Below are 26433 nucleotides of genomic sequence, written 5' to 3'. Positions count from 1 at the left end.
TTCTGCAGTGACCAGGATGAAGGAGGCATCGTGTTAAGAGTAACATCGCTAAGACAACAGGAAGGATTTGTTTTACTAACATTGAGATCCACCCAGGAAGAGTGAGTACCACGCGGAGTCATTTGGCCACTGTTACGATAGACAGTAAAAACACTGCATGTCATCTGGGTACTCCTGAAAAAGAACACTTAAGTCACCATAAGAAGGTTTTTTTTTGTTTTTTGTTTTTTTTTGCAACTTTTTATAGTGAAAACGGACTCATTAGACATTCTCCTGAAAAGAAAAGATTGGGTCATTTAAAAGTGAAGCAGTGGGGCCGGGAAAGAGAAAAGGGAACAGAGGATGCTGCTAAGGCCCAAGAAGATGCTCACACATTTCTTTCTCACCCATGTGATAATGGCCACAGTTAGCAAGAGGCTCATGCATTCCTTCCTCACCCATGTGATAATGGCCACATTTATCAAGCACTCAGGTGACACGCAATACTACACAGGGTCCTGACAAAGTGAGTCCACCCAGTTAGGAATTTCAATCTCAATTTTACACAGACAGTAACGGTTAGAAAAATGAGGAATTTTGCCTAGGACAAGAATGCTTTCCTATGGGTTATAACCATGACATGAAAAATAATCTGGTCAAAGTCCTGAGCTACAAACCCTATCTGTAAAATATTCCTTTTCCTTTGCCTCTTAAGATGCACAATTTGATCTGGGCATTGAAATGAACAAAGGCGTCAGTACTGGTGTGGATGTTAAAGTCAGTGTGTAATGTAACTAGGAAGAAATTTCCCATGAGTAAGCCGCTCAAAAATAAATGGTATGGTACAGGCTTTCATGGTCTCAAAAGAAAGTCAAGTAAATCAGTTTAAAGAACATCCCCAAGTTCACTTGATAATTTGAGGGACTTTTGAAATTATTACCTACTTTGATTTAAAAAATGAGCCACATGAACATGTGGTACCTCAGCTGGACTTGTTAGACTTTGAAATATTTATGCTTGTACTGTCTCTTCCAATGAATCCACAGACATTGGAAATAAAATTTACAACTAGCACTAAATATTATAATGTGGTTAGCTGACTATTATTTTACAATTATGAACACCCACACTCACATAATCAAATCAAAGTTTCTTTAGTACAGGCCAAGGGTTATAAAATGAACCTATTAACAAATGTCTGATGAAATACATTCCCCCTCCTAAGATATTCTAACCCCTTGCTGGCAGTGACCCTCACCTAAAAGAACATTAAATGTATCAATTATCAGTGATTTTCTTAGCAGCCCACTGTAGTAACTGGTAATGGAATCCACCGCCTTAAATTCTAAAGTTTCGAACCAGGAAAGTGAATATCCTTTCCTTAAGGTTAATATACCTTTTATTTAATGACAGAAGGAGAGATACTGAAGACATCAGTGAATTATTTTTTGTAATATAATGCATGTTCAAAATCAAACCATAAAATCCAAGCCTCCAGAGTGGTGAGACTCTTGAGTCTCAGGTTTTAAGCGTCTTCAAAACGGCAAAGTTCTGGAAATACGTAAGAGCTGTTTCTGTAGGTTCAGCACCATGTAAAACTTGAAAGATTTGGGGAGGTAAGAGAGAGGAAATTACAGATACTCGGATTTACAGTACTCATCTTTTATTTTTGTATATTTATATTAAGATATTGTACACTTTTGAAGCTAATAACAGAACCCTTTTGCATGTGTATTTAAAGCGTAACAAAATAAAAAGTATTTCACAAAAGAAGTTCATATTACAGTACTATGGAGATAGGAGGCAAAGAATATGAGCATTTGTGGGTTATGAACAATACATTCAATTTAAAGAACAAACATTTCATGTGAATAATAGCATCTTGGTTATAATAAATAGAGGAAAATTTAAGAGCAACACCTGAAGTATACGGATACAAGAAAGGTGTTTTGTAATGGACACTCTAGAGAACAGTCAAGCACTCATGCCTCGGGAGCATCTTGCTAAATTAATAATCATTGCACACTGCTGAGCACTGCAGATGGGGGTGCCCTTCATTCACCCCACACCTCAGCACACCAACCAAAGTTACCGCACACTCTCTCCTGGGAACTGGTACCAGTGAGGTTTAGCATCAGCTGTACCTTTTATTCGACCTGTTACTCAAATCAATTCCAATATTTAACTTAATATAAAATTTACTCCTAAACAGAAAGAGAGTATTTTACAGGTGATTGTAAAAATTAGAACATCTAATCAATTCCACAACTGTTTGCAAATATCCCACTGAATTTGGCTTTACACAATGGTTTCTTTGGGGGGAAATATGAACACTTGGATTTTTTTAAAAAAGTATTTGAAAGAAAGTTTCCCCTTGTAAAAAACTATAATGGGCATCCCTGACAATTAGACTCTCCAGCTCTTTTTAGGAGACAAATTCAAAAAGCAAAGTCACTACAAGGGGTGAAGCCAATGAGTTTTGAGCCTTGTACTTTGAAGGACTGTTAAGAGAACCACTGTTGTCGGCAGGGGATGTCTCATCTCACTCCCTCCTGTAACATTACAACGGCCAGCATAAGTAGCCTTCCTCACACATCTGGGGACATTTCTACTCGAAGCCCAGTGTAAATGCGATGAGCCACTATGATCTGGGATGCACCCAGTTCAGGCTTCATTACAGAGACCATCCAAATTTCCTTTGTCAAACTCAAGATGAAGTTACCCTGAAGATAGAGTACCTAGCCAATTAAAATGAGAAAACAGACATTATTCACTTGAAAATAACAATAGGAACAATACTATGTGAGAAAACAAGACCAAAAAACGTTCTGTCAACATACGTGCTCCTTGACAGGGGCTGCCATACTGGCAGGCTACCCCTTCCCGAGGTTCTAGCACCGCACACACAGCACACAGCGCTCTGCCACAGCCACTAACGCTCATGTTCTCTGAGGAAACTGGTTGGTACTAGGATGAAGACATTCAGGGAAACGAGCCTCCGCAGCAGGGTTTCCTAACCTCTCCAACAGGGTTTCCTACACAACTCTTCATTTCCTCAGCTAAAAGAAGCTTCTCCACGTCCGTCATCCTTATGCACAAATACAGTACTTGGCTCCAAAGCCTCTCCACTGAAATGTTACTCTCATAGCAGTTCTGTCTGCAGTAAGGGCCAGTCTTCATGTCCTTAAACATATTCTAAAATTCTATTCTTGTCCAATGACTCAGAACTGTCGACATTCATAGGCACATTGTAACACACATCGTTCTTCCTAACAAGATAAAAGCACATGCAAACAGAGTGGCCCAAAAGTTTATAAAAAAAAAAAAGTTTAAATCTAAGAAAAGTGTTGGCATACCAAATAGCTTTTAAAAAGGAAATTAATTATGTTCTCAGAAAATCTGAAACATTAATGGATAAAATGCACACACAATATAAATAACTCAAAGAATAAAAAAATTCTGGAGGGAATTGATCAAAACTTCAATACAATCTATGAATAAGAACATATGTTTACATTACAGTGTATAGTTATGAGTTAAATGTACTTAGATTTATAAAGAAATTGAATTATAGTTACTGCACGATTATTCCAAGAATATTCTTCAAATGTACAATAAAAACACACAAAGCCTTGGGCAATGTGCAACTTTAAAAATGACTCTCACACCAGCCAAACAAATCCTTAACCACTTTTAAAATGGATTTATTTATAGCATTTAAATGCAGAGGCTTTCAAACGTATTAAAACACAAAACTTTCAGTGTCTGACTCACATTTTATCCCTACCTTTTCACATTTAATAGTTGCATTTTAATGTATAAACTAAGAATTTTATGTTTCTCAAATAGTTTGTCTGCATTTATCATAATTATATTTTAAAACTCTAATGCTAACAACTAAAGCACATACTTCAAACTTAAAAAAAAAATCATGTAAGTTCACAATTGTGTCCACTGCAATGTCCATAGCGACTTAAGGCAAACAAGTCAACGCCCGGGTCTTTTCCTCAGGCCCTGCCTTCCTGATGTGTGCCAACAAGTTTATCACCATTTGGCACTAGTGATCTACAAACACAATTTCTCAGCAGAAAACGTCAAACCTTAAGTCATTTAAAAACTCTTGTTGTACTTGCTCTCTGAATGAAATCTGAGCATCCCAAAGTCTTGTGGATTTGCGAGGAGATCGAGCCTGGTAGAAAAGGAAGCTTATCTGAAAACTGGTTAAGGATTGAAAGCACATGAGCTCTGACATATTAATCGTAACACCCAGACAAAAACAGGGAGGTATGATTTGCACAAAAATACTTTTAAGTTATTCTGGTTGCCTTCTTCATGATTCTGCAGTCTAGCTGCTCGCGGTACATGCATGCATCCTCTTTGCTACGTCATACACGTAGGTGATGTCTGGTCGCTTCTCCGGGTCTGGGTTGATGCAGATATTAACTAGCTGTCGTAGCTGAAGAGACAAAACAAAACTTAAAATCAGCCGCCTAATTTTGAACAAAGCAATTCTGAATAGTTCTCTAGAGGGCTTCTAAGTTAACTGTGGATATGTACACAAGCACATGATCTAAGTGTTAGTGTATTAGTTTCAGCAAGCCTACGGTTTCATAAAAGGAGATGAGAATACGTGTGTGTTAGATACATTTATAATGAATTATTTTGTATAAAATGTGTACTTTAGCAGTCTTAGTTTATTTTCTATTATATAAATTATCAGCAAGGTAATGTATAAATATGACTCCAATTCTGAACTCTTTGAAGTAGTACTTAAATGTTCCCACTTTATAAAGAAGAGGCTTGAGATCTGTCTATATACCAGGGGGAAAAATCCCCATAGGTTAAGATACCTTCCTTTCCAGACATATTAATTAGAATATTGGATTTTATTCAATTCCAATGACCTTTGGCAAATTAGGTGTCTACTTGTAACAGCATACAGCATCTTCGTACTCAGTCATAGCATACAGCATCTTCTTACTCAGTCATAGCATACAGCATCTTCTTACTCAGTCATAACATACAACATCTTCGTACTCAGTCATAGCATACAACATCTTCGTACTCAGTCATAACATACAACATCTTCTTACTCAGTCATAACATACAACATCTTCTTATTCAGTCATAGCATACAACATCTTCTTACTCAGTCATAGCATACAGCATCTTCATACTCAGACCTTTTGCCCTGTACCTGTTGTCGTTAGGAATAATTTAGATATGTCGAAAACTTTCTGGTAGGCACATTAGCAAGCACTTAGTGAGCTATTACATCCTTGACTTTCTTCATGTCCTTCAAGGCAGAGATACCAATAAGCTCTGTGGGCCGAACTTGGTACTGTTAAGAGAAGGCTAAAGCCAGGGAAATGCTGTGAGGAGACTGGCTGGGTAGGAACTTAGGAACTGGCAGATGTGGGGTCAGGTAACATGAAGCAGACAAGGGAGGGAGACGGCAAGCAGCCCTGATGAAGAAACCTTGCACCCATGTACTCTGCCTCTGCAAGTTTATTTCTCTAGCTATGAAAGAGTGAGATTAGAGCTGATCATCAGAAATGTTGTCCCATTTCCAGTCCATAATCAACCAATGCTATCAGAAGAAACTACAATGGTTTAGCTTCAGCCATATTTGGAAACCACAATGCTGGATGTGGATTTATTATATCCCTTGAAAAGATGTGACAATATCAACTTATATTCCTTTTAAAAGTGGTATTAAAAGTGATTAAATAATTTGGCAACATTTAAGGCATTTTATTATGTTAATTTAATAAAAGAAAGGCTAGTACGTTACCAGTTAAAGTCAAATGTACCCAGTTATGTACAATGCAGAAAGTGCAGGGAAAGCCCTTAGATGATGATTCTCATGTTAAAAAAAGACAGCGTGTCCTATACTGTTACCAAGCTGTCAAAAAATAAGAATGAGAAAGGAAACAGAAAAGGTGACAGGAAATGGTAACTAAGTTACAAAAACTCATCATATTCAACCAAAATATCAGTTGGCAGAATAAATATTTACTTTCTAACACTGCCACGCTGTACAAGCTAGCTCAGAAACCACCTGTCTGGCAGAGAAGTTCAGAACAGGGTGCACTTTATAACCAATTAACAATAAATGGCCAGCCTTACACCACGAAGAGAAATCAGCCAAAATTAGAGGAAGACCAGAACACAAGCACAGCTGAAGGTGACGGCGCTTACCGGAGCACTCCAGAGGAGCAAGGAGTAGCAACAGGGAGAAAGAGAGGTGGGAGCAGGGGGTGGCCGCTGAGCAGCCCACTGTCCAGATGACAGCCATACAGGGACAGCTTGGGGGACTCCAGAAGCCACCGTAGATGAAGACAATGCAGAACAAGCAGTGTTTGCTTTTCCCTCCCCTTTTGTATGTTCAGTCTCCACCAATTAAAAAAAGTGTCATAAAGGTTTTTTGTTGTTGTTGTTTTTTGTTTTTTTTTTGGGGGGGGGACCAGTGGAATCACTGACAGAATTGTCACTGACAGATATGTAAAATATGGAATTCTCAGGCATCAATATACATATGAATGAAATGTTATAAGTTTATTTTGCTATGTATTTTTGTATGATTTAATATACTCAAATCTTTCTAACAATGCTACAGCACTACTACCAATGTGGTACCATTTTGCAAAGCAGCAATGGTCCAAAGTCATAAAGGCAGGATGCAGATTTGAATTGAAACACTCTCATTTCAGGCACAGGCTTTTAAGAACTCTTGCTGTCATAGAAAAATGCTAACTTGGTCTCCCAGTTTCTCCATGACTACCTCTGAGCAAGGGTGGGATGGCCTTTCAGATGGTGACGGGTAGACTGTCGGCTGTTCTCAAAGGACAGTTAGCAAGAACAGCGATTACAAGTTGGTCTTTCATCACAGCAAGGAAACCCTCTGACCAAAGCAAGTTGGGGAAGAAAGGATTCATTTGGCTTACACTTCCACATTGTAGCCCTTGACTGAAGGAAGCCCGGCCAGGAAATCAAATAGTGCAGGATCTTGGTGGTAGAAGGTGATGGAGCAGAGGCCATGGAGGGGTGCTGCTTACTGGTTTGCTCCTCATGGCTTGCTCAGCCTGCTTTCTTATAGAACCCAAGACCATCAGCCCAGGGATGACCCAGCCCACATGGACTGGGTCTTCCCTCATCAATCACTAGTTAAGAAAGTGCCCTACAGCCAGATCTTATGGGAGGCATTTTCTCTATTGAGGCTCCCTCCTTCAGATGACTCAATCATCTTGTATCAAGTTGATACAAAACTAGGCAGCACAATGAGGCTCTAAGATTAATGGCCCCCTGCATTCACAGTTCATAAGGACAATTTGAATCAAAACAGAAACTGATCCATTTTGTCAGCATTTTGTAGAAGGCATGAAAAAATCAGAGCCACTTTATCCTGAAGACAATCTTAAGTGTTGACACAAACATGTTCAGTTGAATATTATGGTCTAGCATGACAGCTTGAATTACAATTTCAGTGCTTTTTTTTTTTAAATAAACAACCCATCCATGAAACTAGCAGTAACTCCCTCTCAAAAGGAACGTGATTTCAATTCAGAGCAATTTTATCATTAGATTCTAAATTTAAACACAGTGGGCTGGAGAGCACTTGCCTAACAGGTATAAGACCTTTGATTGTCAGTACTGGGGAAACTGGGATGAAACCCCGCATATAAGGGCTTCATTAGAAATAAAGTCTCCAGTGAAAGGGGTGTGAAGTCCTTAGACAATGTCAGATAAAGTCAGACATGAAACATCAACACCAAAATAAGATGATTATATTCAAGACTTTCACTCAATGTTAGGTGTGTGTGTGTGTGTGTGTGTGTGTGTGTGTGTGTGTGTATAGAAAAGATTTTCCTACATAGTTCTGACTGTCCACTAGCTTGCAGCAATTTTCCTACCTCTGCCACCTGAGTCCTGGGACTACAGGCTGGCTCCCTTAGCATTACCTTTTTTAAAATGTCTCTCTAGCCCTCTGAAAGCAAGCAAGTTATTTTGAAATTCTTTTTAACAACTAGCCAATATTTTGCAATGACAGTAGCTACTATATTTGTAACCATGCTAAAGGAAAATGTCAAGACAAAGTCAAGTTTGCTATCTTTATTGTTTTATGTTAAGTTTTAGTTTCTACCACTAGGTACGGATTTTCATAAAAATATGTTTGCTGAATCAGAGAGCTATCGAGTTTTCACCTATCAGTATCTAAAGTATAACACTGGCAACAGCAAGGACAGCTAATGTGAACCAGAAGATATTCTTTTTTTAAATCATAGTTTTTTCTCATGTTTTATACCTTTTTAAAAAGATCTGTATGTTATAGCTTTTAATATAAAATGCCAAAAAGGTGTGACCACTTAAGAGCCTTTTCATATGCTTCAGAGATACTAAAAGCTAATGAAGTGATTTCGATATATTTGTAAAGAATTATAAAATTAACATAGTTTTCAAATATAGTAGATAAACCATTAATATATTTTGATCTATGTATTTTCAAAGAAATATCAAAGCATGCAGCCTAAAACCAGAAATATTAAAGGGAGTGTCAAAAGTCATTGTCCTCAGGGTGCTAACCCAATTACAGTTCAAGTTCAGCCTCGTAGGGGTAATAACAGTCAGGCTCTTTGTGTATTATGGCTGTAGGTCACCACCACTATTCTCAATAGGATAATAAAGACTAATTCTATTGCTACTGTTTCTTTATCAGCCCTATCTTAATCCCTCTGAGACCAATTACGCTATATCAGCCTCCTAGATATGCCCAATTTCCATCTATCCAAGGACACATTTTAGCACCCCAATGTTGCTGTAATACATTAAAGCCACTATATTTGGAGCTTTAGGTATTTATACAAAATGATTAGGCATATCCAGCATGGACACCAAAGTGTCACTAATGATTGACTTAGGGGTGGAGAAAAAGGAAAGCCATCTTACACAGAAGTAATGTCTGTATGTCGCAATCAGATACCACTCAGTGTCTTTAGAAACTGAAAGTCTTACAGAAAGTTACATGGCTTTATAGGATCCCACAGGGTATGTGAAATATAGGGCGCCGTTTTGGATCCGTGTCTGCAAGGAACAATTCTCCAGTGTCACTTCAGTAGCACAGGTGAACAAAGGGCCTGCTTAAATAGATCTACATGTTTAATCAAAAATGGAGTACTCAAAGCTTAAAGAGCTCCTCTTCCACAGCAACCTGAGTGCAGCGGCTAAACAGTACAGTGACGAGAATACGCAATTTACTAAAACAATGTTTAAGAAGGAAAATCAAATGCTCCCAGTCTCTGAGATAACACTGGATGGCAATTTAAATAATTACATAACTCTGATATTCACATCCAACGTCTATACACTCTATAGTAAATATTTTTATCTTGTTTAGAATATGACTAGATAATTCTACAGGTTGTGAAAACACTTGAATAAATGTTCCTTAAAACAGTGTGTGTACCACATAGTTTAAAGCCACTCATTTCAGTGTTGTTGTAAGAAAATATTAGGAAAAAAATTTCCCAGCAACAATTTAAATAACTCTGACTTGTTTTCAGTAACAAGCCTAAGAAATTCCTTTAAAAAAATCCTATTAGCGTTTGAAAATTAGAAACTAAAGAAAATAAATGTTTTATATCATTTGTAAACGAGAAACTAAAGAAAATATATGTTTTATATCACTTATAAACATCAATTAACTTCAAAAGTCTAGAAACAGCCTACCTGACACTTCCATCTTTTTTTCTTAGTTACAAAAAGCAAGTCTTGAAAACTAAGAATTCTTTGTAAATGTTAACTTATAAATCCCTTATGTCTAAGATTTGTATTTATGATCTTTCCTTTGTGCGCAAGTGGGAAGCAGACGGAGCGGCACAGAGGAAGTAACCCAGCTGGTCACTGGTGTAGGAACATTTTCAGACTCGGATGATTGCTACTGTCCACAGAGCACCCTACCTCCTCCATTCCTCTGCGGCAGGGTCATAAGCCAGATGGGCACGCGTGCTCTCTGACATGGTACAGTCAGGGACGTTCGGAGCGGGTGGCAAGTGAGAGTGTAGAAAACTGAGAAGTCTACAGAGCTCAGGAGCTGCCTGTGGTGGACACCCGAGCAGTTTCTGGGGCTGTGAGCTCACTGCAGCACAAGCAGGGGAGGTAGGGAGCCTCCCCGACCCAACTCAAGTCCACCGCTGCTCTCAACACACCAAGTCTACCTGATCGTATGTAAGCTGGGACAAAGCCTGTGCCTTAGTTTCTTTAACAAAATATTGGGAAAAGGGTGATTCTGTAAGTTGAAAATGCAACCTTAGTTTTATCAAAGCCATATCAACGTATCATGTTCTCCAACAACGTATAAAATCCATGAAATCAGTTTCATTTAATTAAAATATTATGACAGTTGATTATGAATCATAGGAAGAATAAGTACTCTTTATAACTCTTGTATTTTAGAAACTCTGAAAAATGACTGTTTTGGTGTGTGTGTTCATGTGTGCGTGCATGCACACACAGTGTTCCAAGAACAAAAGAGATTATCTTTTGTCACTTCTATTTCTTTTTGTGTGTGGATGTCCCAAGAAGAATAAAAAGAGGTCTTTCCTGCCAGTCCTTAACTTGTGAGCAAAGCATCAGACCGCAGTGCTGTGAAAACCCAGGACGGCCAGAGAGGAAGGACGGAGCAAACACATAGAGTCCTGCTCTCCTGCAATCATTTCTCTCACTTGCCAGAAAAGAACAAGCGCAAGGAAGGGCACACTACCCTGCTATGACGGTGAAGATAACAGGCCAGGGTGAGAGCAAAGCAGGCCATAGCTGAGGTAAGAGCTTCTAGCTCACTTTCCACCAGCTTTGAGCGGAATCGATCCTCAGGCCCGCATCTCAAAGGATAATTTTGTGAGATGTGGTTCCAATAGACTGCTTTTGATACAGCAAACTGAGAACTATAAAACTGACTAACATAAAATGACAGGGACTATTTAAGAAGCTAGTGAGTTTTCCAAACTATAACTAGAAAATATATTTTCTATTTTATTTATACATGATACATTTAAAATTACTGACCTGAGCCTGGTGGCCCAGGCCTATAATCTCAGCTACTTGAGGGTTTAAGTTAGGAGAATCACCAGGTCAAAGGTACCCAGGGTTATGGTATAATTTTAAACTCAGCCCACATAACTTAGTGAGATTCTTTACCTCAACAGAGCGCTTGCCTCACAGGCACAGGGCCCTGAGCTCAATGCCTGGTGTTACCCCAAACCAAATGACTAGGCAACAACTGACATAGCAATCGATTCAGCTTTACTGTTCTAATAACACAGTCAACATTATAAAAAGAATATTAACCATCTTTCGAAGGGTCTATAGGTGCTTTTTATTTCCTTCTCAAAGCACTGTTTTCAAATCTTCAATCTACTATTGCTTTGCTATTTTCTAGAACAAAAATTACCCCACCCTCATTTCGTCTGCAAGCCCTTTCTTTGACTTTTTAGATCTCTCATATCTGGATGTTTAGCCATTTTTTTTTCTGTTGAGTCTAAAGAGATGATTGACAGAACAAATATATAATTTTGATGACCATTCTGGCGTCTCTTCAAAAAATTAAGTATCGGGACCAAGTGTATGTCATTTCCTAGTCAATGACCCAGATGTTTCAAAGTTCATAATGCTCGTACAAAAGAATGAGGAGAAAGCCCGCACGGGAAGTTTCAGTGACAGGGAGCTACCACATCTCCCGGCATGCCTTTGGCTGATCTCGTGCCTCACTAGGCAATTCTTCTGAGAAGTTTCTCTGGTTCAGTCACCACTGACTAGGCCATTCGTTTTGTTTTGTTGTTGTTGTTTTTAAATTTCCTCTTTTTAATACCAACTCCTTTACTTCATCAATCACTCCATCACCCACGTTTACTTCCTCAATCACTCCATCACCCACGGTTTAAAATCCATCAGGCCTTAGAAATGTAGGCAAGAGCAGAGTTGCTGGAGATGCTTGGCATTGTAGAAGGGGAGGAGCATACACCAAGCAGCAGCTATCATGAGATATGACCGCTGAGGCGAAGGTGTAGGGAGAGAAGAATTAGGGAAAACAATATAGAAGAGGGGCCAGTTGGAAAAGGGGAAGCAGCATCTTTAAAAACATGAAAATTCATGGGCCTTCTAGCAGTACGCACTCTCACAGTGAAGGGAAAGAAGATGCGTCCAGGACCATTAAGTTCTAAGGGCAGGCAGATTGCGCAGGCGCTTGGTTTAGGATTCCTGACAAACAGCAAATCCCCAAGAAGGCCTTGCTTTGTCACCACCCACTAGACAACCTACACAGAGAGTTACTGAAGGGAAGGCGGCTGTTTTCAGCCCCAGTTTCAAGTGCTGTAATTCTCTATTCACACACGGATAAGGTTGATACAGGAAAAAGAAAGGACTAAGGAATATCAAATATATACAAAACAAAGTCATCAGAAACAAAGGCTATAATATACATTTTCTAAGAGCTTCCATGTATAGCTGAAATATTTCAGTCTAGAACCTACATTATATGTATAGATACCATATTTTAAAAGAAAAGATATGATGTACATACTAAGGTTTCCAAAGCATATTGGTTTGGTTTTTAATGTTAAACTGTAACTTTCTTGTAGGAGATTATCATGGGGGAAATTCCCATTCTTTTTAAAGCTCTTGAGTATTTTTTTTTAATTTAAAAGGGATGATTGGATTTAGAAATCTGGTTATTTTCTTTACAACTCCAATTGCTGAGGTAGGCTGGCAAATAACATGCTATGAAGTGTCCCTTTTTAAATCTTCTGTGGGCAGGACGCTTAAAAAAATATCAGTACCTAAGTAAATCTAGAAAGCTGGGAACATACTCAGAAGGCTATTATTATTATTTTATTTTTCACTTACAGAAATCTACTGTTTTAACTATTAAAAGACACGGTGATGTAGTCTTTCATACAAATTCAGTGCTAAAGTTGGCATCTACCTTCACATTGGTCTCTGTTCTCTGCTAACTTAGCGAATACCAATTTGGGGTTTTTAAACTATTGAAGAGTTTTGATAATAAGCACTGGAGACATCAGTAATATCATTATGGCAGCACTCAATTTGTTTGGGACTCCGTTGCTACCAAAGAAATGGAATAATTTGTTTATATACAAACTGAGTTCCTAATTAAGGAGGGCAAATATTTATTAACACCATCAGCATTTCAAAGTCTTGTAGAACTTGTCATTTTTCATCAGAATAAAGCAACATTCATTAAACAGACTGCATGTTTTTCAGATTTGTTTCTTAAGAATTATTTTCCATGTTTACCAAGGCACTACAGCCTCTTGTTTCATCAGGGCCTAACAAGAGACTTCGCCAACACCAGAAACCGCAGTGTCTCTTTGGGAAGACACACAATATAGCATGTTTTGCTTTATACCCCTTTTTGGAAATGGTAACTCTACAGAGTGAAGTAAAAAGTGGAATCTATTTTTCTTTCCCAACTTGAAGACCTTCTATCTGGGCCAGACTTTGATATTTGCCCCTTGGCTGAGAAGCCGCATATCCAACTTCACACTTAGCTGCAGTGAAGTAGCCCTGCAGGCAGGCCGACTTCAACGAACCACTAGTGGTATCATCATTAAAATCCTGCTGAAGGTCACCATGGTAACCGCCTGCTGAGGCTTCACTGCTGCACTCGGCATCTCCTAATCAGCTACCATGTGAAATGCAAATGCAGACAGTCTGAAAATTAGTCAAGAAGAATAGGGGATGAGGATGCAGATATGTGAAATATTCATGTGCTTCACGGAAAGCAGCAGACAGCAGGAATGACACAACAAAGGAAGGCCCCTGACATTCTTGCTATCGTTTTGCATTATTGTTCACACTCTACTGTATTTCCAGGCCTATAGTTCTGAAGTTGGGTTTGTGAAATGCCGTATTTATATTCCATACCCAAAATAGTAATTAAAGATGGCTAACATAAGAGCATTATCATCACTGCCTCCGAAGAGCAGGTTCTAATTATCTAAATACAATGTCACGAGGCAAAAATGGAGGCGTCATTCATTATCAGTAGCAAAACTATTAGAGGAGTAGGTACTGATTATATTCTAGGGACACACATGACCCACATATAGTTAACAAAATCTTTAGATGTTTATTATTCAAGCTATGTGGACTTAAATTTCATTGTACAATACTAAGACCAGAGGCTATTCATTTCACAATAGAAAGTATGCCAAGATTACTTAATAAGTGAACACCATAACTGTTCTATATCTTTCCTTTGCTCCTTTCCATTTTCCTGGGGCAAAAATATCTGTTGCTCGTGAGATGAGATGTCCAAGGCTTTACTGCTTCTCCGGGCAGGTCCCAGATGAGAATCCCCAAAGAGCCTTTGTTTGCTCGTCCTACGCGACCCCCTCAAATAATCATGATGTATTAGGATAAAAATGGAAGATCCTGTCTAATGAAAAGCTGGATGTTGGGTAAGTGCCAGAACAACTCATTCCAGTGCATTAGCAAGGCAAGCAAGAATTCAGATCTCAAAGTCTTTGAAAATTGCCAGTCCTATCCAATGTATTTTATAAACATGTCTACAATGGTAACCTGAAAATCCTTACCCAGAAGAATCTGGCGGAAGCAGGGATGGGGGTGATAGCACAGGTATTGTCCAAGGAGAAGAAGTAAGAAAGGAAAAGTTCAGAGCACGTGGCTGTGAGGTACACAGCGCAGATTTGGGAGAGCAAGCGCGAGGAAGGAAGTTCTACCTCAGTCAGCTTTCATGTCTGAGAGGTCGGGACTGAGGACTCAGCCTGCCACAACTCAGAACAGCCCTTCTTCCCTTCGATGGCTTGACTCCACATGAGGAGTGCCAAGTACCTATGGCTCTTGAACACGCTGTGTTGTGCTCCATTCCGCATTGGGAATCACACGAGTTGTTATATTAATCACACGGCAAGCCTCTGAGAGAACGGAAACAAATGAAAAGTGCTCTTCCGGCCACCTGTACCGTTCATCTGTATTCTGAAGGAGGTAAGATTCCTTAGTTAACAAAATGAACGAGCCTATGGGCTGAAGATCACTTACCTCCTCTGAGTAGTGATCTGACGGGAGAGGCGGGTAGTCACACTGCTCTATCTTCTTACACAGAGAGTATAAATTCATTTTGTCACCATAGAAAGGACTCTGCAATGCAGCCATCTGTAAAACACTCACAGTGAAACTGATGTACTTACAAAGTAACTTTAAAGGTGACTTCTTCAGGTATAGGACACTGGGGTAGAAAATAATTATAATTACTTTGAATAAAGTTATTAAAGCATTTTGATTTTGATGATTATCATTTTCTATTATCAAATGCTAAAAATATTAATTTTATTTTTGAAACAATTTTATTTTTGTAACATTTAAAATTCCTAAAGAGAAATAGCTGATATGTCTCATACAACATAAAATACTAAGAAATGGAAGATATTTGTGTGTGTGTGTGTATGTATGTGTTCATAGTTATTAAAAACAACTAGCATATCTCATGACAAAACAGATATCATATGGTATGGCCCAACTATGCAATGGTCCAATATAACAAAAAAACTGACATTAAAACTTACATTAAATTTAGCAAGGACTTAGAGACTAGAATGCATGCCATTCATCATTCATAGGATAATATATTTAGGGAAAAGATTATCTTAACAGAGAAGAGACTTTTTAAATATTGTAAGTGATCCTTAAATAGTTTAAATCATAACTTTCTTTTGACAATGTCTCAAGAAACATTAAATGTGCTTTAAAAATATCCACAACTCCACGATGCAATTCAAGGTATCCAAAGGTAACTTTTATGCAGAAAAACATAACTGAGAGGACAGACCACTCTAAAAGAGACATTACTGAATTGAAATGCATTTTACGACAAGGTCCTAACTTGACATTTAAAAGCGCAAGCAACTACTTGGAAAGCAAGGTTACAAACTAAAAATTCAATTTCAAATGTTCGCATCCTGTTCAAAACCTTCTAAATCTCTGAGCCGCAGCCGCAAGAATACAACATGGAGTGCCAAGCTGCCCCAAAGTCAGTCACCCTTTTCTACATGTGCTAATAAGTTTGATTTTGGAAGGACAATGTGTACATTCCCCAGACAGGCAGAGTGTGTGTGAAACACGCTGGTCCATGCTGTGCTACTCAGGGAGCGTCAGTGGGGACAGGACAAGCTGAAAATGGCTCTCATCTGTCTACTGGGCTCCAGACAGGGTGTTAACTCCTTCAGCGCCTCAGCCGGGCAGGGACAGGGCTGGAAACCCCACCTAGAAAGCAGCTACATACAGTTTTACCTAGTGTATGCTTCATATAAAACCTACACACACCCACACAGAGCAACCTTGGGAATAGCTCCCCATGACAACATGAGGTAAATAACAACCTGAATGCCCTAAATACACAACACCGAGCAGGAATTTCTAATGGAGGATTCACCATCATAAACAATGTTTAAATTTAAAATGCAAGGACACTATATGATAAAAAAATCAAATGTTAAGTATGCCACCTTAAAAATAGATCGTAGATATAAGCTACTGTCTCCCCACCTTTGTAAGGCCTTAAGTAAATGTACACTCATTCTCTATCAGATGCTAGGAGTTCATTATACTACTTTTGTCTCAATACTGCAGAGTGTTAAAAAAAAAAAAAATCTGAATGTCCCCTAAGGAGTTAAACAGGAATAGTATATTTTCATGCATCTCCTGCTTTGACAGATGAAAAATGTCAACTGTCCTGTTTTTATTTTCAAGCTTTTGCACTATTCATCTGGTTCATTAGTGCATCTCGGCGCTGCCCCTGACAGCTGCTCGCCCTCTCCTCCCAGCAGCTGAATTTTTCAGGCTAATTTGATCCTCCACACTGAGACGATCGCTAGGATGATTGACTCGCTCCCTGACCTCCAGGGTCTGACTTTCCTCATTAGTATTCTGGGGGTGTCTGAGGGACGAAAGCCCACTGTCTGTCTTCGGGGCTGGTGGCAGCTCTCTTTTTTTTTGAACTGTAAGCCACCAACCTACAACCCTGTAAGGATGCGATTGCCGCACTGAACAATAAAGGAAATGTGTAAAACCCACTTTTCCATGTAAAGGTCCATGTAGCAAAGCTCAGCATCTTGATTTTAATTAGTAAAGTCTACTTTGTTGCATATCAATTAAAACTGCACTCCGAGTTTTTTCAAAGGTTTCGGGAATATTTGAAAGTCTAATTTCCCGAGTTTCAAATACGTTCTAAAAAAGGGCTTCCTACTCCTTCATTGTTAAGAGTAATTTCTTGTTGGATTATGATAGGGGGGAAAAACCCTCTATTGGGTGCTAGAGACAATTTTGAAAAACTAAATTGCACTAAATCTATCTTCATATTCAATATTTTCTCCATTACTTTTTAGTGTAATTTAGTTTTTTGAAATTGTAGCACCCAATAGAGGTTTTTTTTCCATCATAATCTACCAAAAATAATGCTAGATCCAATCTTTTTAAAAGTTCTCAACTCCTGCATTAAGGATTTGAGAAAATGCACTGAAAGGGATCCCACCATGAACATGGTAAACACTTGAAATTAGCACAACATGTAAGCCTTGAGCGCATGGAAATGTTCAGACAGAGCTCGCATCTTGGTGGCCATGTGAAGCATACATAAAAACAGATCCTGCCTCTCAAATGCAACTGTACAATGTGGATGACTGCTTCAACTTTGACACAAGGTTGCAAGAATTGAGTAAACTTCTTCTTCTAACACTATGTCAACTCAGCTTTTCTGCTGCCATGGCTAACTTTAATCTCATTATTAGAAACTCATTTCCTATCTACTTTTAGGTTGTTTAAAGGAAAAACATTTCTTTGATAAAACCTGAACGACTCTAACGCTGACGCGCCTGGTTAAAACATTTTTTTTTTAAACATATGAAGTGGTTAACTTTTAAATATTACAGCAGTAATACTATCAAGTCAATTCTTATCAACACTGCCCCCCAAAAAGCATCATCAGAATTCAGAGTAAGCCAAACTTCTTGACACCCCAAGCACAAATAAAGACACACAAGCAGCATGGATCCCTCACTGTCCCACAGATACACAACTGAACATGTTTGGCCACTTCACTGACTCATAGTATTTCAGAATCCAAACTGGTGAGTGCACAGAGTACGTTAAACTCTTCGAGTCGTCGTCAGTCATCAGAGAAAGCATAAAACCAGAAGAGTCTCTTGCCCTAAGTTGAGGAATCTGTAACCAGTCAGCAAAGCCCAACAGACAGACACAAACTTTAGACTTCTTTCTTGAAACACGCAAAAAATAATTCCATGGATTGTGTTTCTCAATTCAATAAAACTTACTCAGATGCTGACTGATTTTTAATTCGCATCTTTGACTCTGCATTTTCCTGTCAAATAATTAAAATTCTGCCTTAGGAGTCCCTACCTTGGGATACTGTCAATGTCGTTGCTCCGGAGGATGATGGAGACTGTGTTACTTAGGTGCCCTTTTCTGCAGCTACAAGACTACATCACTGTATAATATACAGAGAACCATACTATGGGACTCCATCCTCCTGTGCTAAGAACAGACTTCTCAAGCTTAAGTGACAACTGGCAAGGCTTAACTATTAGCAAGCCGTCCTTAAAGATGCATTTTGCCTGAGTAAATAGGAAACAAAATACTGATAAGGATAAATATTTTCATGTCTCAAATCCATGGCATTAGTCTCCTGCAAGGCACTGAAAAGTTTCACACATGTTTATCTCTCCACACACATGGTGAGAGCAGCATTATAGTAAAATTAGTATAAAGTCTTTGTCAAAAAATGAAGATATATTACACAAAATTAACATGTGGACAGTATAATTAGTCATTGCCTAATGAATTAAGTTAGCACAATGAAAGCTGACTACAAAATATCATCCAGAAAAAAAAATTGTAAACTGTAATACTGGATATATAACGTAAGTGAAACTGTATCAATGTACAGAATTATCAACAGTGCCTACCTCATAGAGCAGACAGCCAAGAGACCAGATGTCAGACTTGAAGTTGTATCCGTTTTCATGTATTCTCTCTGGAGACATGTAGTAAGGTGTACCCACTGAAAAGACAAACCAAACCAAACTAGCACCATAACAACAGAGATGTCGGTACTATAGGAAATTAAACACTGATTTCAAAGGGGAGAGAGTAGGACAGGAGATGGTGTGGCACTTAGGAGGAGTTCTAGGGAGGCACGGAAAGGGAAAAATAATACAATTGGTAATTGTATATTAATCTTAGAAATAAAGTACTGAAAACAGCAAAAATTTGTTAGCATCTTTACTATTCAAAAAAGTACATTTTAATCTATACTACAATAAAACAGAGTGTGGTGGCCTAAGTTCATTATGGTCTCCTTTGATCAATCCAAGGAGAATTTAAGGAGGGTAACTAAGGAAAAACATCTTTTTTTCAGAAAAGTTATACAGGTGATTCACATGGGATTTTGCTGTTTTCAATATGGCTTCTTTATTTCAAATAACAGAGCATGATAATATTTTAAATTTCATAGTATTAGATTAGAAACCCGTGAGGCATAATCTATAAATACAATGTGCTTAACTACCTTTCACAAAGCATCTCTGAGAACACAGTCCTGGCTCCATACATGAACAATGCGGGTGCTCAGGCTGTGCTTAGTTCTCAGTAGAGGGAATACCGGGACTGTCTGTGGCAGGTCAGACGCTGGGATGACCCAAGGGCAGGTCGCCAGCACCTATGCAAAAGAACCCGAGTTCCTGCTGCTACAGAGACTTAAGATGCACAGATGCCTTTTTTCTCTTTTGTGGCTATTTTTTCGAAATGCTGACATGGTTTTTAAGAAAATGAAAGCGTGTCTATTACGCTCTGAAAAATAAGAACAGTTTAAGTGACTTTCAAAGTGAGTATCTTTAATTTCAAGTATCTCCAGTATCAGTTCACCATCATTAGCCTAAGGCTCTTTGCCAAACAGAAAATCAAGGTTTGCAGTAGGTATTCACGAGTCTTATTTAGCAGAGGCAACCTGGACTAACGGTAGGCCACTTCTTCTGAAGAAAAGGACATTTTCTAGTTTTTCCATTACTTTTCAAAAAATCCCGCAGGTGTTTGCTATAACGCTTAGAAAGATGATTCACAACACTGTAACGGGGACGTTAGTCAGAAACACTATTAGGAGTCACATGAACAACCATCAATGGGAGCACCATCCTTGCGAGCAAAAGTCAGTTTTCAAGCAAAATAAAGTTTCAGTCTCACATCCGTGTGTGGCAACTCAACGGTGCTAGTGTGACAGCGTCACGGGTCTGCCTAGAACGGAATCCATTTTCCGTAAAAATGGACAGCCCTTACCACCGCGGATCTAAGGCAGGCACTTACAGAAGTGAGCGAGAATAAATGCGGTGCGAGAAGATCAAAACTCTAAAGGAAATCTGAACTACTCTGATATGAAAACAAGGGAGAAAAACTTGAAGAAATCAGTTAATTGTAGCATGTACCTTGAAGGCAGGTGTGCTTATTTCAGTAGTGTCAGAATAAGGAGTGTTCAGAAAAAAAAAACCAACAACAACCAACAACAACAAAAACTAGCTTCACAGTGTCATCATTGTAGAAAAGCAACACAAGCCTACAGCTTCCGAGCTCGGACCCCTTTCTCATAGTTTGCACATGTTACCGGCCAGATGCGCACGTGCACACACGCGCGCGCGCGCGCGCGCACACACACACACACACACACACACACACACACACACTTCCTCTGCTGACAGAAGGATGGTGGGCGCAGTTGGGATAATGAGCAAGCTCCTCACAGGCTTCTGGTTACAGGACATAAAGTGAGAGACTGGCAGGGCGGGGTGCAGAGAGAGGCTTCTCGGGATCCACAGGGGGCAGTTGAAAACACCAAGCTTGAAGGTTCAGAGTTTACCAAAAGCGAAGGTAATTTGAACCAGGCACTCTGGGAAGCCTGCTGATACATTAGGGGTTTGGTATGAGTGTGAAGGATTGATGACAGCGGAGAGGAAGAACAAATGCTAACACTTTACAGAGATTAGCCTCAGCCCAGCATAACACCTTAATGAAAACACCAATCCAGCTCACAGCCGACCCACAAGTGAAGGGAGAGAAAAAGGAGGACGAGGAGGTTCAAACTGCTTTAAGAGGCCACAGTCTAGTGTAGAGGAACGCCCTCTGTAGCACTGTTGCTGGGGGTCAGCATGAGTTACAGACTGAGCACTAGGGTTTTAAACTTAAACACTGATTCTCCATCTCCTAAACAATGAGCATCCTCCGACTGTTCCTGCATGTTTTATCTCAAAGGCTGCCTGAGAATATATTATAAGAGAAAACCAAGAGTGCTGCCCCCCTCCTTCACAGCACATTTCCGATAACCACAGAGAAGCAGGTTTGCATTCTGCACTGCTCCCAACTAGGCAAATTCATAATTACTGTCGACCGGATGCCCAAGAAGGCGCTTCCACAGCCTCCCTGACACGCTCCCTAATGTGCCCCTTGGCTCTGGACCCACCTCTTCTGCTGAGCGACCTGAGCAAAGGTGTTCGGCTCCATCCCATGGCAGACTGAATCATCCTGTCTCCTGTCTTTTGAACAGAGAGACTTACGGGGTTTTAAGCACTTAGGAAAATTTGCAGTGCGCTTAGATGCAGTGCTATGTTTTCAACATTTCAACTTAATGAAGACACAATTATTTTCTAAAACCCTTCCCTTAAACTCCCCAGCTGCTGTTTGCATGGTGACTGCGGCCTGAGGAATGCTGTGACTTTTGAAACAGCTGTACAAGGGAAGAGAACTGCAGGGCCAGAGGCCGAGACATTGAAACAATCATGCAAATTGTTACATATGGAGGCACTCAAGGCAGCATGATGCATAACTCTACTTTAGCTTTCAAGAATTTATGGTTATGGGTAAGATGAGAATACATTTCGCAAAACTAGATACTTACGCCATTTTAACCTCTCGACATGAGTAACAGTGGGTAAAAAAAAAATTGATTTTTTTTAAATGAAAAGGCAGCTGGCTTCAGAAAAGCTGACAATGTTATCCGACCTTCCTTTAATCAGCACTAATACTGTACTATGAGAATGTTTCAACTGTGAAAACAAAGCACTTTCCTGACATTAGCTGACCTAGCTGTATGAGAAGTGCTTCCCATGGCATATCCTGCATGGAATGTAAACACTCCTTAAATCTGTTCTGAATAAAGGGCCTGGTTTTTAGGAGTCCCCCCATGAGCTTAAGAGAGCCAGCACATCTCAGGATGCGCTCCCAGAAGCTATGGCTGACGTGGTGAGTCACTTCATTAGAATCAGCGACACACAGAACATTTTCAGTGGCCTGACCGAAAATTTAGCACTTCAATCTCTGCAAAGACTTGGATAAAGGAAAACCAGCACAAGGAGAGAATGCTGGTCATACGATTGGATGTTGGATTCTATCTTTCTGCTTTTATTCAACGAGGCAACAAAGTACTGGCCAAAAGCTGGATCTGTGTCTCATCCTTTGCCTCTAGCTATACCCTCCTCCTCTTTTCATTTATTTATTTAGTGTGTGCATGTGTGTGCCTGCAAGCACATGTGTGTGTGCCACAGTGCACACGTGGAGGTCAGAGGACAACTTGCAGGGGTTGATTCTCTCCCTCCACCATGTGAGCCTTGGGATTAAAGTCAGATTTTCAGGCTCAGTCGCAAGCACACTTATCCACTGAGACAGTCTTCCTCGTTTACTAGGCCTACTTTTATTCTGTTTCCTTAACTACAAGAAGGGATCGTGTGTAAAATGAGATAGTATGCAAAACGAAGTATCTCTGAGACATGTTTCACACTTCAATTCTACAGCATTTGTTAAAAAAAAATCTTTAAAAATCCATATGGAAAATTATATGGTAAAAACAAGATACACTCTTTTTTTAGAGCTCTTCTTTAGGTCAGCCATACGAGAATGTTCAAGGAGAAACAAGTCAATTCAGACCGCTTTTTCTCAGAATCAGGACGAACTGCAGAAGAAAACGCCTTGAGCATTCCTCGCTGGGAAAACTGAAAAGGCCCAAGTCATCTTAACCATAGTTTGATTCAAATACACAACCAAGAGACGAAGCATTAATTTCCATTTCTCCTTTGTACTTATGAGCCAGCCAGAAATGCTGTTGGCAGACCGAATGGAAAGAGATCAAATTTATTTCATTATTATGAGTATAATCTGAGGTCACTGTGGGATGTCTGAGTGCTAGATCAGTATTTCTTCTGCAAAAGACACTTAGAAACTATCTGTCATCTGCGAGGCACACTTAATAACACGTGTGACCCAGCAGAAGGAATTTCTGGCTCAGTGGAGTTCTTCACTCCCCTATTCCGGGCACCGCAGTCACTGTGTGTTAGGTGACTGACTTAACCAATGTCTCAGGTGCTACCTGTGGTACACGCTGTTCTAGGTCCTGGAGAGACAGGAATAAACAGGGCAGCTCCTGAACGCTGTGGGGACCACAGCAGAGCCACACAGGCCTTGTTCTGAGGCGCTGTCTGAGACACTGTACTCCTAAACAGTAATGAGGTATGCCAGGTCAGGCAAGTTGCCAAAGACTGAAGACTTGCCCAGGGCAACCTAGAATTTAAGCCCATTTAGCAGACAGTTACTTCATTAAACTGACGACCGTGCAATGTAACTGAAAATGTTTATGCCTCCCCAAACCAAGGAAGAGGAGGGCTAGCACGAACAGCTAGGAATTCAGTGGGCTGCACGTGAAAATTACACTATGCTACGCTACTGTGGTTGTTTTAAATAAACACTTGTTATGGTGGCTGGGAGGTTAAATGTGCACAGTTTAAAACAGATAATAGCTTCTTCCCAGAGCAATTACTTAAGTCGGGAAAGGACAGAAAGTTAAAAATAAACCAGCGGAAGCGGCCTCCAGGACTGTCTGAACATATGCTGTCTCTACCATCCACACCGCCCTGAACAATGCGAGGAGCGCAGCAAAGATGGACTCGTGGAGAGCAGCCAGGAAAGGTGTGGAGAAAACAAGTGCATGACCGCAGGTGGCACCTGGCACCAGACAGGAAGCTGTCTCACCGCCTGCTTCAGAAACACTCATTTTCTGAGCTGGAAGTAGAGGATGCATCACACTTGGAAACAGTGTGGGAAACACGCATCGTACACTCAAGAGATTCCAGTGTGAAATTCTGGTATCTGGCCTGGACGGTGGGCATGCGTTTACTCTACTGACAACATCACAGGACCAGAGAGATGTTTGTCTCCATTTGAAAGATAAACAGGAGTTCAGGCTGTCCTATGATACGGCGGCAGCACAATTTCTCCCCAGGGGTTTCAAGTATTTGTCTACTCCAGACACCAATGTTGGTACCTTCTAGTTAGATATAGAAATCTGTTTCATTTTAGGTTATAGAACAAACACATGCAACAACTAACTTCACACATGTGCACACAGAAAAATCCTCCCCACCTTCTCTTTTCAGGGGGACCTTCTGAAAGCATGCACAGCCGCATCCACACGCCAGTGCACCTCTTCCCATCGGTGCCGTCACGGCAGCAGACAGGAGCTCAGGGTTTGGCGTCGGTAAGTCCGTACCACCTCAACTGTGTGAACAGGAGCATGCTGTGTGGTGGTATTTGTATCTCGGATTAATTTTCCTAAGCAAGCTTTCCTCCTGTTGCTCTATTCTCCTTGCCTACATCCCAGGCCATGCAAGGGAAGCCACTGAGAAGCATGTCTGCGAGAGAAGTGAGAAGCCACTTCAGCCAGAAGAAACCTTTGGGAATAATTTAAAATACCATAACCTCCACCCCCAACAAAAAGGAAACCGTTTTATTGTGAAAACGAAATTAAACCACTCTACCATTCACCCCCACCCCCACCCTGGTTTACACAATGGTGTGATGGGCAACAGGCTGGCCCTGTGATCTTCCTACTCTGTGCTACACTTGTTTGTATTATGAAACCTGCCAAAGGGGACTCTACAAGTACGGTGACACCTGTTAGAACACAGATCATCCTAGATGATCACAAGAGACACCACAAGAGAGCAGAAGACCCGAGTATGAGGGAGGCTCATGCCATGGCCAAGAAATGGAAGCACTTACTAGACCATAAGAGTGGCCTTGGGCCAACAGGTGGTTAGCAAACAGGAGCCACAGTGTTAGCAGCACCAAAAAACTGAATTCTGCGCCAGGAACTTGAGGAGACCAGAAATAGACGGTGTACCACCGCCTCCAGGAACACTACAGATGAACTAAAAATTCCTTATAGCCACATGTTTCATTTGCACTATTTCCATTAAACGAATTCATTATCGGTTGTTTGGGGTGGCTTTAGCCATGCCACATAAATATATATGGTACCAGTAGACCAGATGAAGCATTTTTGCTTCATCTCTGTGCATTATTCCTGGGCTCTCCCTTCCTGAACACAGAGAGCGGCTTGCCCAGTCTGTTAAGATAAGACGCTTGTCCCGGATGACGAGATGTGAGTGGAAGGGTTTGGTATCATAGTCAAGCAGGAGGCTTTAGTTAGGAGTCAGCGAGAGATCTTCATGCTCTCTCTCCCTTATGCAATCAAAACCAAATGTTCAACTGAAGACAATATAGGACAGAGGCTGCCTGAAATCCTGTTACCGTGAGGAGGGTGGGCAGTACACTGAAGGCTAAGTGCAGGCTGCAAAGGACTCTGGGTGACAAGAGACACAAAATGCTCTGATGCAAAAATATATTTCATTCTTCAACATAATCTCACCCATGCTAACACATTTCATTCAACTCAGCCTGTTATGCAAAACCAGTCTATGTGTCTCATTCCTTTAGCACCCATTCCTCAGGTCTCTACAGCTGAATTTGATAGTGGAGAAAACAGCCATGAGTTCACATGGCCCACAGCCCCAGATGCTGGATTTGCTTTAATTCTCCCTAAGTCTGGAAGCAGCAAAAGTACTCCAGGACAAGAGAGGGCAGGCTATGTTTCCTAGCCGCCTCACAGGCAATGAACAGCAGATTAGGAAATTCCAGATAGGACAGAAAGCCAGAAAAATGCCACTAAGTACTGTTATAGTGGGAAACTAAATCTCTGAGAATAATTCCAAACTAAGAAGCAAAGAGCCACCCCTCTGCACTTTCCTCAGCACCAGGAGAGATGCAGCCGTAAGTTAAATGACTGGCAGGCTGGAGAGAAGCCCCGTGTGTGTTGGTGCCCAGTGGCGGCAGCACTAGCACCATGCTGGGCTAACTTAGGTTTGACCAACTGAACTGAGCAGACTCTGTCAGACTGTCTCTGAGAGGGAAAACCAGAACTGATGTGACAGCCCTGCAGATCTGGACTCATGGTTTTTGAATCACAGGCCACGTAACTCATGAGCTCAACAGTTTGCACTCAGCAACGTTTTAACGGAAATAAAATGGAGCAAG

The 26433-nt window shown here is 40.3% G+C and overlaps 1 protein-coding gene across 2 annotated transcripts in view; it reads right to left on the bottom strand.

Moving 5' to 3' along the window:
• Positions 1-1625: 1625 nt before the first annotated feature.
• Nek7 (NIMA related kinase 7) overlaps positions 1626-26433 on the bottom strand; it is a 128335-nt gene continuing 103527 nt past the window's right edge. For both annotated transcript variants that reach the window (XM_085688164.2, XM_085688165.2), the window contains exons 8-10: positions 18993-19087; positions 15055-15168; positions 1626-4435 (exon numbers count right to left, since the gene is read on the bottom strand). In XM_085688164.2, coding sequence (XP_085544290.1) covers positions 4325-4435; positions 15055-15168; positions 18993-19087 — 320 coding nt within the window. In that variant the 3' untranslated portion in view covers positions 1626-4324. The remainder of the gene's footprint in view (positions 4436-15054; positions 15169-18992; positions 19088-26433) is intronic.

Source organism: Myodes glareolus, chromosome 5 (assembly GCF_982192425.1).
Source record: "Myodes glareolus chromosome 5, mMyoGla1.1, whole genome shotgun sequence".
In the NCBI taxonomy this organism is placed as follows: domain Eukaryota; kingdom Metazoa; phylum Chordata; class Mammalia; order Rodentia; family Cricetidae; genus Myodes; species Myodes glareolus.
This window is presented reverse-complemented; position numbering and strand designations above follow the sequence as displayed.